This window comes from Gasterosteus aculeatus, chromosome 11, assembly GCF_964276395.1.
Source record: "Gasterosteus aculeatus chromosome 11, fGasAcu3.hap1.1, whole genome shotgun sequence".
Taxonomy (NCBI): domain Eukaryota; kingdom Metazoa; phylum Chordata; class Actinopteri; order Perciformes; family Gasterosteidae; genus Gasterosteus; species Gasterosteus aculeatus.
In genome coordinates, this window is record NC_135699.1 from 6,687,849 (window position 1) to 6,699,848 (window position 12,000).

At 44.9% G+C, this 12,000-nt stretch overlaps 2 protein-coding genes across 5 annotated transcripts in view; one reads left to right on the forward strand and one right to left on the reverse strand.

The window, feature by feature from the left end:
- Window positions 1–980, forward strand: part of pvalb6 (parvalbumin 6) — a 27,554-nt gene extending 26,574 nt beyond the window's left edge. Inside the window, exon 5 of the mRNA XM_040191679.2 lies at window positions 255–980. Coding sequence (XP_040047613.1) covers window positions 255–280 — 26 coding nt within the window. The 3' untranslated portion in view covers window positions 281–980. The remainder of the gene's footprint in view (window positions 1–254) is intronic.
- Window positions 254–11,304, reverse strand: baiap2l2a (BAR/IMD domain containing adaptor protein 2 like 2a). 4 transcript variants are annotated; one of them, XM_040191657.2, is made up of 14 exons: window positions 11,133–11,304; window positions 10,652–10,727; window positions 9,408–9,494; window positions 8,214–8,275; window positions 8,064–8,135; window positions 7,811–7,891; window positions 7,545–7,676; window positions 6,620–6,724; window positions 5,715–5,784; window positions 4,858–5,041; window positions 4,634–4,699; window positions 3,641–3,803; window positions 2,608–2,648; window positions 254–2,260 (listed from the first exon to the last, which is right to left on the reverse strand). In XM_040191657.2, the coding sequence occupies exons 1-14, from the start codon at window positions 11,184–11,186 to the stop codon at window positions 2,179–2,181; spliced, it is 1,275 nt and encodes a 424-aa protein (XP_040047591.2). In that variant the 5' UTR covers window positions 11,187–11,304; the 3' UTR covers window positions 254–2,178. The 4 variants fall into 4 exon arrangements, with proteins under 4 accessions (XP_040047591.2, XP_040047590.2, XP_077940826.1 ...); XM_040191656.2 differs by having other exon boundaries at window positions 3,641–3,806; XM_078084700.1 differs by having other exon boundaries at window positions 3,641–3,821.
- Between the last annotated feature and the right edge of the window lie 696 nt (window positions 11,305–12,000).

The following is a 12,000-nucleotide window of genomic DNA, read 5'->3' on the forward strand; positions in this document are numbered from 1 at the left end:
CATGTGTGATCCACGGTGCCAAACAAAATTCAGATGTGCGTTCGTTCAGCTAAATGTCAATAATAAATAGCCCTCCTTTTTTCGACCCCACTTCCCCGCCTTTTCATTTGAACTGTCCCCCAACTACAAATAATCCACTGTCTGTGTTACCATTATGGAAAGCATCAGTAACTTTTAGATGTATTTCAATGTGGACACCTCTTTCAGAAAAACAAATAATGATTTCTGACATGATTCTTCTTCCTCTCTTGCAGAGTTTGCTGCCCTGGTGAAAGAATAAACAGTCAACCAGTGTGACTGACAAGCACCCCAAGATAAACCCCCGAGCCACTGCTACAACCCAGCCCCCCGTCCCGTCCCCCAGTCCCGTCCCCTTCCTCCCCTGCACCCTCTCCTCCCCCCCCCAGCCCGACTCCCAGCCCACCAGACTAAGCCGACTCCTGCTGACCCTCTCTCCTCCTCCTCCCCCTCCTCCCCCACGGTTGTGTTCGCTAGAAATGCAATGCTGCACCATAGGAAGTAAGCGGAGGTGATCCAGGCTCCTCTTTAGATGTCCCTGCGGCTAAATTCACCCTATTTATTTGACCCTTTTTGTACAAACTGATCTTGTTTGTGTTCATGTAGATACAGGAATAGACTCTCACCTTTTAAGGCATGAAGTAGATAGAGAATGATAAAGGAAGACCTCAATGTCCTTCAGTATTTCTGAATGTAGTTTGTTTCTTTTCTTAGCCAACACTTCATCTCACTTCCCCTCTTTCTTTATTTCACGTTGTTCTGTCTTTCTTCTTCTCTCTTCCCTTCCTGCAGTCTCTTCCCTCTCTCCCTCCCAAACCACCACAGCCCCTCCGTCTCTCTTTCCATCCCTTTTCTCCTCTGGTAATGAGCTGTTGTACAACACGGCAAAAGAAGAAAGAGGTCAAGCTGTGAAAGAATAAAATTAAATGAGAAACAAAAAAAATAAAAAAAGGCCTTGAGAACACTGACTCCTCTGTTAATTCCCTCCGTTGACGTGCCACTCCGGTCTGAACGCCGCTCTCCTTCTCTCTCGGAGCAAAGCGAAGCGCATGCTGCCAGCAACCCGCCGTTGTATGAAGGGGAGCACTTAAAGAAGGTCAGGATCACCCTGCGGCTTCATTTGTTAGTATTCGTTAGCGCCGGCTGTGTCGTGCAACGGACACCAAGTCCACCCAATCACAGCTCACTTAGGAGCATCTTGCTGCACGCTACGTTGCATTATGAATGAGTGGCGCCCTGCTGAAAGGAGGAAGAGGAGGCGGAGACACACATTATTCCAGAGTCTTTATTGAGAAGTGCTGTGCTAGATTAGCCAAGACGTGCTGTCAAGCCATTAGCAGAATTGGATTCACGCTGGGGTTCAATTTGGGTTAAGTATCCCCGGCGGGGCACCGGAACACTCAGCGCTGGAATCCTCTTTACTGCCTGAGCGAATAAACACAGACCTGAAGCTAAGAAGATATCACTTAAAACACTGTATGGCTCAGAAAGGCACTGCGTCGCTGAGGTCTATGGTAAAAGTTAGTTGGATATTATTATACGATACAATGTTAGAGAAAGAAATACTATATTAAGTCTTTATTGCTGATGATCTAATGTCATTATTTTTGTTTAGTTTAGTTAGTTTTTAAGACTATTTCTCATGTTTGATGGATCAACATCATCATGGTGAAATCAGTTTAAAAAGGACACCTGAGAGTAACTCCATGATGCCACAAAGACGGGATGTCATTACCCCGTGAACGCCCGTTTCATCGCGATTATGGCTCGGGCTCTTTTACCTCAAAAAATAAGAAAGCAGGGTTACAAAGAGGTGGGACATTTTCGGAAACTTTCCATGGGAAGTTATTGTCTGCTTATGACAAAACAAAATGTCATTCTCATATATGTTATCATCAGAATGTCAGAAAAGTAGTAGTTTACCAAGCTCTAAAAATATACATCTACAGTCCTACTGCGAACCCAAAAATGATCAAATATTCATGCATTTTCTCTGTCCTCTTTCTCCAGCTTCGTGGGTCTCATAGCGAACCGAGTGCTGTTTTAGAAAAACGCTCGACAGCATCCACTCACATATGAACTCGGATATTTCAAAGGTCAGGAACGAGTTGTCGTGCTCAACGCTGTGGGCACGCGCGACATGTTTTGGGGGTGAAGATGTCATCGGCGGTATAGACGCGGGGACGATCTGTCATCGGTGGACGTCGGCTTCAGCTTGACTGTGGCAAACGGGTTGGTGCCCCTTCAAAATAAAAAGAGAGAGCGGTAAATAGGTGCTGGAGGAGGAGAAAGAGACAGAGAAATGGAAGAAATGAGACCATTTCACAATGTTCAGGCCTCATCCAGCCAAGTGATCATCTGAAGTGATCGCGAAAGTCCCGCTCGTGGTTCCAGCATCAGCACTAAACTGCACTTCTGACTCTAACGAAAGTGAAGCAATTCTGTGCCATTTAGATCACTGCCCTCATCTGTTGTTCTCGTTTAATGATCTACTTCAAAAAATATCATTGCTCCCCTTAAAAGGGAACATGAGAACGCAAGTTCCATTTACACATATTACCAGAGAAGCCGCCGGTGTGTTAATCCTACCTGGGGAAGAGTTCTGGCTGGGATCCATGTGGTTCTGATCTCTGCAGAGAAACATGAAGGAGAGAGGAGTAGGTGAGTGAACCCGACCCATTAGACAGGTAGACGCACTAATGGAGGCTCAGCGGGATCCGGCTCTCGACCCCCCCGCCGTGCTCAGCTTCACACACGCACACACACACACTGGTCGCTTTGACCAACAAACAAATAGTTTTGGTTATCCTGAGCGTTTGCACAAAAAAAAACAGGCCTTGAATACACCAGAAACACTTCTGGAATGCTGGAACATTAGTCGGTTCTATCACAGTTGAGGAGGGCCAGTTATTACATGGGGCTCTCTGCAGTTCTCTCCACGCAAGGTTTGAAAACACATTAGAAAGCATTATCACACTGCAGCAATGTAAAGGTCACGTCGCACACCAACTCGGCTCTCAGTCTAAGCATGCCCAAACAAGAACACACACACACACACATGCACACATCCTCCTCGCCCATACACTGTCAGCAGCTGGAGCTTCCTCCCTGCATCCACCAGAAAGACGGCTGTGGAGCCGTGGAGAGAAGCACCTTGCCACAGAGGCCCTGCTGGACGGACACCATTAAAGAAACTACGGCTTATCAGCGTCGTCGCGTATACTTTATGTCGTCGTTTGACGCACAAATCAATGTGGCAAAGTAGCACTCTGTTATCAGACACCTCGGACGGGATCACGAATTAAAGGAACTTCTTTAAAATCATTCTTTTGATGCTCTATAGACATAAGAATTCAATATTAATGAGCAACTTTGGGTTTTCCTGTTATGGACAATGACAAATCATCTGCACTTATAAACGGATTACAATGTTTCAAACTTCATCATAACAAGCAGAAAGTTGGACTTTATGACTAAGTGATAAAAGATGTATTAACCAATCAAAAATACATAATTCATATTTTATAGCCAATTTTCTCTAAAAAGTCTCCAAAGAAGAAGCCCTTGTTGACTGTTCTAAAAAAGAGGGGAAAAGAGAGTGACGTGATTGATATTGATTTACCTTTTTGTCTGAATTAGTCTCGGCCTTTTTATCGGGCGTCGGCGTGACGGCTCGCGTCTCATACTGTTTGTACGAGGATAAAGGGGGCGGGGCCGGAGGGGGCGGGGCTCCGCTCTGGCTGCTGCTGCTTCTTGGTCGGTCCGGCACGTCGCCCATGATGCTGCTGCTTTGGAGAGAGGAGCTTCTGAAATCACCAAGGCCCAATCAGTCACCTGATAGTGATGGTGATTTCAATCATTGCTAAAAATTATCTTCATTCCGAATTGAACATGGAAAATATGTGTTAAACCGTCTTCCTTAGAAGCACAAGTGTCCAATTCATGAGCTCCGTGCATGTGCAGTCACATTGCCGTCTAGACTTCTCATTAGTTTTGCTCTCAGCAATGGGTCACCCAAGTATCTTAAATAGTTAGTTATTATTCAAGGCCTAATCTTCTTACTGACCCTTTTTAAAGTTTCAGGCCCATGAAACAATAAGGACAGCCTGGGGGAGCTGCAAAGTAGGTCCGGTGTCACGTTTTAAAAGGGAAACATCATGCAAAAGCTTTTGTTTTAAAGTCTCTCCATCAATTCGTAATGTCTGCAAATAAAACATAAATTGCTTTGTTGATCTGTAGGAGGTAAGACACATAAATATGAGGCTGAACCCAGCGGGACCTAAACAAGCAACTTTGTTCAAAATACCCCGGTTCAGAAAACACAACACAGATGATTTCCAAGTTAAAACATTTTGAAAGAGCAACATCGGAGCTTCTGCAACTCAGTTAGTGTAGTTATTATAGTACATTATAAAAATAATATTTCCTAAATCCTACGAGTCAGGCCAGCTGGTTCCACTCGGTACTTCAAGCTGCACCGGCTGTATGCTGCAGCAAGTCTCCACCAAGGTGGTGAGAGATGTCCATTAATCCCTCTAACAGCTTTGCTAAACGCGCAACATTTCAGTTAAGTGACAGTCCTCCTTGTTGAATCCATTTTATTTCTGTGTTTTACCGAGAGCTGAATGTCTCTGGAGGGTCATCCAATGCTTCCACATAGGCGGCTGGAAACCATCCATCACTGAAAGAACAGAAAGAACATCACCGACAGAAAGTAAAGTATTTTATAAGAATGTTTTTCTTTTTCTTTCCTGTTTCTGATTTTATTCTTTAACACGTTATTCTTCTTCTGTCGTCCCCTCCGGTCATTTTGTAGCATTGTACCGTCGTAACACTCACCGCGAGCTGCCGTCAACGCGTCCATACAGCCAGCCGTTTTTGGGCTGCTGCACCAGCACGCTGATCAGCTCGCCCCTGGCGAAGGGCAACAGGGTGGGGTTTGAGCCAGCGGGCTGGTGGGCCACCCGGGCCCTCGAGAACCTGCCTCCTGTCGGCCGGGAAATGCTTCCCTGGGGAGACGGAGCTGGACGGGGTGACGAATGAAAAACACACTAGTTTGTTAAAAAGCGCAAGATGACAAACCAGCAGAAATGGCCAAGATGATTCATAAGATGATTCATTAAAATACTATAAGCAGCAATGATTCAATTCTTCAATTATGGCCCCGAAAAGCACAGCTGGCACAATGACTTCCTCTATGTGGAATCATGTCTGCTTGGATGGCCGGCCATGCTGTCCTTTGGTTTGCACCAAAGGTAGCTTTGTTTTCCTCACCAGCGAGCATCGGTCGGGGAAACCAGCCTGCTGCACATGATGTTTCATGAGGGCCAAATTTATGACGACTGCTATTTAGTATTCTGGCGATTATGCGCCGTCTGTTTTGATAGATCGTTACTTTATCTCATTTTTAACCGAAATAGGCAAGCTGAGTAATTAGAGAGACTTCATGCACACGCAACTTACAAATGGGGAGATATGAAAGTGTGTGATGTGCAGAATGGAGAGACAGAGACAGAGAGAGAGAGAGAGAGAGATAAAAAGCGTAAAGAAAGATAAAGCGGCTTGTGGAGGGATATTGAAATGAGCATTAGAGGAGGCTTAACGGGCAGAAAAAAAACCAACATGCAAATGTGGCCCTGAAGTAAAACAAGAATCAGCTGTTTTGAGCCCTTGAGCAGCTCAAATCCAGCCCTCACCCCTTGAAGGGACGTTGCCAAGTGACAGCTCCTCTCTGCTCCTCCTCATCTCCTCCTCCTTCATCCCTCTCTGTGCAGCAATCACATGCACACAAACAGACAACTTATCAGTAATCTATTCTAATGCTAATACGCCCTGTAAACCCACGGGAATACAGCGGTCACAATGGCGCATTCACGTGTGAACAAACAGAAATAAGGAAAAGCAGCTGCAAGGACGCGGCGGGGTTCTGTGGAAGAACAACGCAAATGTGTGTCGCCGTTATGAGCGAAATGTAAATCCCACGTCAAAACAAACACAGAAATGATCCACGCTAGGCCTGCGGTCGATGTTACAGCAGGACGTGTGGTCGGTGGGGTTCGTCGGTACCTTCCAGAGACCGGAACTGAGAGTCTCTATTTGTTGATTAGTTGAATAGCGAATGCAGTCTCTGAACAAATAACTGTGTGTGTATTCATTATTTAAATGATCAACCCTGTTGACATGTGGATAACTTCATTCAGACGACATATGAGGGTCACAGTGTGGACAGAAGAATCTGTTTAGCCTCATCAAGATTAATCTGTAACTTTTCTTTAGGTTTAATCAGAAAGCTTCCGTCTAAAAGGAAGCTGATTTAAATTAAAATCAGGCTCCAACCACTGGAGGGCACACTAGCAACGAGAATATCATTAGAATCATTTTCCTGGTTTCCCTACAACAAGGGCCTGTGCAGAGTATTGTGCACAAACTGAGAGACTTTAATGATTATTTTAACTACACAAATCCTCCATCAGTCCATTCTCCTAAAACAGGAGTACATCTCAGCACCACGTGTTTTTTTGGAGTTCTGAAAGTCCTCCAACGCTCCGACGCTGCTTGAACAATCGGGTGAAAACGAGTGATTCCCGTGAACGGAACTCACGGAGACTCCAGCCCCCCTCCAGGAGGGTCGCGTGGCCTCGTGTCCTCTGGTAGCTTCCACCTGCTTGGCCCAGGCATCAGTCGTCTGCTGCAGGGCCCCTCCTGTCTGCCGCGCCGCACGCACACAGACACACACAGCACACAAACACACACAGCTCACGCTCGGCGCTGCCACAGTTTATCTGCACACAACAGCAGCCGCCTTTGTTTGCAGTAAAATGTTGTATGAAATAAGTTGTCGACGTGCAATTTCTCTTTGATTATAGCGTGTTGAAGCTGAGGATGACAAATGTGGGACAAAAATGTAAACAATTTTTGACTTAATATCTGATCTTTTATTTTAAATCAAAAGTTGGGCTTGTTATATAAAGAGTTTTTGGGTGATTGTTTTGACTGAAGGCCTGGTTTTGGATTGTTATTAAGCAATGCTTCAGGAGTAAGGTCGATTTTTTTTCGGGGGCGTCACATATTTTAGTTGGAGGGCTGCAAATAAGCCGACAACTACACGTGGAAACAAACAGGGGCGACATCCCTGAACCGCCGGTACGTTCCCAAAGGGCCTTGTGATTCATTCATTCTTCATGCACTGAAGGTGTATAAGATGTTTAATTCAGTCAATACAGTGGTGTCATAAAAACTGAGCAGGGAGTTTGAAGACACGGTTATAAAGCGCCGTTAGTGTGTCATGAGTCTTTCGGTAGAAACTGAAGGTGTATCTGCTGTTCTGTGGTTGACCTTTGTTATTGGGAAGAGGAATTTCACCACAGGGATCTATAAAGTCTCATAATCATTACACATTATTGAGAATTCCATTTTGAGTGCCTTCCCGTCATTGCTCCCCTGAAAATCTCTTGCATTTGGTCAATAAGCCAAAACAAACCATAAAACATGGAGATTACAAATGCCATTAGGAGACGTTTTTATACCTTATTCATGAGTCTGGCGACGGATTGTATCAGGCTGCAGTGCTTCTCCGACAGGAAGCGGTATCTCCTCTCCTCCTCCTTCTGCGCCTCGCTGTTGCTCTCCCTGAGGAACTGCATATAATCGCTGTAATCCTGCGGATTCACATGATGGACGGCTCACATATATATATACGTATACAGTACATATAAACTGTACAAGGACGCCCTCGTATAAAGTGGTGCTGAATCTTTTGCTCCTGGGAGCAGAAGTAGAGGCGGAGAGGAACCTGTTTTTCTCTTCTCCTCAGCTGTCTGTCCAGAGCTGCTGCCTGGTTGTTGACTTCCATCTCGTAGTGCTTCCTGCTGCCCTGTGTGCGAGACCATTCACATCACGTCTGCTTCATCATTTCAGTCGTCCGGGTAACACTCGGCGATCCAGTTGAGATTAAAATGAAGAGGTTTTCTCATCAATTCTGATGGCGTTTTCCCATCATGCCGCGCAGCATAATGGAAATAATGATGAGATAACAACTCACTTACTGATATGTAATCTTTGTCTATTCTAATGTTAGTGTCCATCTCCTGAAGGACCTCCGTACTGAACCAGCGGAACTGGAAAGGGACAAAATGGCATTGAGCACAGGAGGAAATGGAGCACATAGAATAGATACGTGCGGCGGTGTGACTTACCATTCCATCCAGCTCCAGCGTGAGCCGCCGCTGGGTCTCAGAGATCTGAATCAGGACATCTCCTTCAACACAACCACATCCGGCCACATGTCACATTGCCACGATTACATCCGCCGCATGTGCTCCCTTCCATCTATTCATAACCCTCTTGAACACCTACATCTATGCAGCTCATCTCTCTCCAATACAAGCTCTATTTTGGATTCATTCAAAGCAGAGTAAATATATATATATTCACCGTAAATATATATATATTTACTCTGGGTACATTTTGATTCTGTCTGTGTTAAATTAACTAATGTTCTCTCAGGGAGAATCTACGCTGCACCGCGTGTGTTGTTTGGCCAGATGAATCCTTGCTTCTCTGGAACAGTAATGTATCACTGCTGAAACCTGTTGATGTTCATGGAATTCACCGTTTCCTGGTGTGATCGCTATCATTGAATCAGCTGTCAAATATTGTTTCGACAGTGTTCCAGTTGCCGCCAATAAAACACCAACTGCTGTCTTTAACCTTTATTGAAACTGAGCTCAGCTCTTAAGCGAGCGGCGAGCTCCAGATCAGTTCGGAATGTCCCCGTCAGGTTTCCTGAGCCATCACATTGTCCTCTGCGGTGTTTGACTCCTCTGCCGCTGAAATGCACGCTGGGAGTCATTTCCTCGCTGAGCAAACAGACCAGTGAGATTGCACCACCGATCAGTGGTGGGAGGGAGAGCGAGCGGGGCATGGCCCGCTGCCTGTCACCCTCAATTATTCATGTTCCCAGCTGGCATCGGATACTCTGACAACACTTGTTGGCTTAAACTCACGGAAAAACCCACTTAAACCAACATCAGTTTGAACTCTACTGTTGTTGTACGGTAAGCAGACATCTAATTAGTTATTTCTGCCCCACTGCTGACTTGATTTGGGCCCGATACAGGCTTCAGGTCAGGTACAAGTTTCTTAGTGTTTAAAGACCCTCATTTAACTTGCTTTTAACACACATATGAAAGAGTGCGCTAATTGCATGCACACTCAGCGCTGTGTCCTAGTTAATGTGTAATGAGTAATAAAGCGACGCCAGAAGGTAAACTTTGGTCTTCCTGACGAGAAGAATACCGTTGAATTAGCTTAATAAATGACCATAAACGCGCTGACATCCTGCAGCGAGGCGTGTTTCCGTCGGGTCATCGCCGCGAGTCCGTACTCACCCAGCGGGCGTGACGACACCGTGCGCAGAGCATTTTCTCCGATGTTGGAAAGTGCGCTGAAGTAGGCCTCACTTGTTGCAGCAAAAGCTGAAACAACAAGAGCACGAGTCATTTGAAATGCAAATGCGTTTTGGTGCAGATCATTTCCCTGCCGCCCTCTCATGGAAATGAAGCCGCACACACAAAGACAAAGCCATGCAGACATGTCTTTCTTTAAGGTCTCATTGACCAGCTATTGATGCCTTTTTGCTTCTACTACAATAAACAACATCTCAGGTTTAAGTCTAGTGGCGTTTACTACATCAATAATATTGATTTTAACACATTTTTTTAACAAATGGTAGTTTGAAAGCTTTGGTTTATTCAGTCAGCCTGAAAGCTGAAAAGCCTTTTTTCTGTAGTTTCTGCTTTGTGCCTCTGAGGGGCACTGAGAGTTAAAAGGGGTCAAATTGCAGTTTGGTCCCAATTAAATCTCCATCCTGGTGTTGCCTTAGTAACTTGATTATGTAATTAGATCCCTGTGCAGTTGTTGTTGGTTTTTTTATTTGAAAAAAAGAGAGTGCGAATAACTTCGAATCAACAATCTAAATTCCAGAGTAATTTCAACAGCGAAAGAGGCAGTGCTTTATTAACAGTGGATATGGTGAGAGTCTGCTATGGAAAATATACATTGATATTTAAAAGAAGATGGGTAGAATCTATTCTTTCTCTTGATCTTTGATCTCATTAACGTGTCATGAGGACGTTGCTCCACCTTGAACACAGTGAGTGAAGTAATAGCAGCTCTGCAAGTGGAAAACGGACGACTAAACACTTTTTTTGTAGCAGCTATAAATCCGTTGTTCAGGATGTTGCATTACTGCTTTAAAATGCACTAAACAACCGGCTACAATGGAACACAAAGGTTTCATCCTGGCCTCTTCCTTACACAACTGAAATGAGACTCAAATAAACAGCCTAATAAACTCAAGACTACTCTCACAGTGCTAAATCCTGCTGCTGTAGTTGCGTAGTGGTGCGAGTGTAGTCAGCAGGCCTCGGTTACAGGCAATAAAGCACCAGGATATCCCCAAAGCAAATGGACTTCAGAATTAGGTCTGATGAGATAAATGTCTGACAGGTCACCTTTTCCCGTTAGTTTGTTCAGTTTATTGCGCTCGTAAAGCTGTATGTGTTGACGTCACACACCAGTTATCGACAAATGAGAGTCTCTTCAGCACATTGTGTGTCTCTTTTTATCTTACCCTTAAAAGCATGCATGTATCTGTCACCCAGTGAGACCAGTTTCTGCAGGCTGGGGTTGAACTCATCCATCAAGCTCTGTTTGGGACACACACACACACACACACACACACACACACACACATCACGGTTTCTGTTGAGCATTCGAAAGTTGCAGGAACTTTAAGAACGGCCTAAAGGAGAATAAATCAAATCCATCTTTAATCTAAACTCTGCATTTATGAGCACAGACTCTTTCTCCCAACGGCGGAGCACAGACACAATCAGCCTCCATCCTGCAGAGGAAATACTCCAACAAAGCGTTGTGCATTCACATGGTGTTCGCTTGGCAGAAATCTCACTTCAAAAAACAAAAAAGGTGTAACCGAGATGCACTTGTCAGTAACCAGGATACGTTTCTACATTTACATTTGTCATTCAGCTGACCCGGCCGTCTGTCTCACCGCTCAGTTTGTTGTCTCACACAAAGAGTCTGTTGCTTACCGAGTAAATCCTCAAGGTGGATCGATGCAGGTTGTCAGCGTTCACCCCCGACATGTTTGTATGAGGAACAATGCAACCGCCGTCTTAAACCATCCACCAACGTCCCAAAGCCTCTCTGAGAGATGAACGGCTGACAGCGCTGGACTGGACGTGGCGTTTGGCAAAGCAGGCGGTGTGTCAATGTGTTTGTAACGGACACCACTGTGGCCTGAGAAAGACCGGAGTAAATAATTAACATGGCTCCACCATAAAACATGTGCTCTAAAAACCCTCACCAGCCTGTGTGTGTGTGTATGTGTGTGTGTGTGTGTGTGTACTTGCCAAATTGTTAGTTATATTTAAGATTATACAGGAGATTCGTTTTTGTTCTCATTACACGTGTACAGCACACGTAGAAATGAGTCATTCATTCTTGTATCTGTTTATTCTGATGAATCCTGAGCTTATTGCACGAGTGGCGTGGGGGGGGGGGGAGGCCTCCTGTTCCTGGGGGAGGGTTAAAATACCAGTTTCATATAACCTGACGTCAGTTTTAAAGGTTGAAATGAGATGTGTTGGGGGAAAATTGTCTTGAGGGGTGGGCTGTCCTGTCCTGAGGCAGCACAAACCCCCCTAAGTGTATAAAACCTCCTGTTCTCCTCTTTGACTTGGTCAGATCTTCCTGCTCCTTTTGGGGGAAGGAACCTCTGTCCCTTTTCAGCTGAATTGTAGTCATTTGACTTCTGTCTGTGCTTACGACTTGTGCTGATGATTTCTATATTCTTCATAATTTGCCTTTACTCTAGTCAGTAATAAATACTTAATCACAAAGCAAGCTCAAGATACTTTTGATTTCTCACATGGGCTAAATCCACAAATTTCCACCACA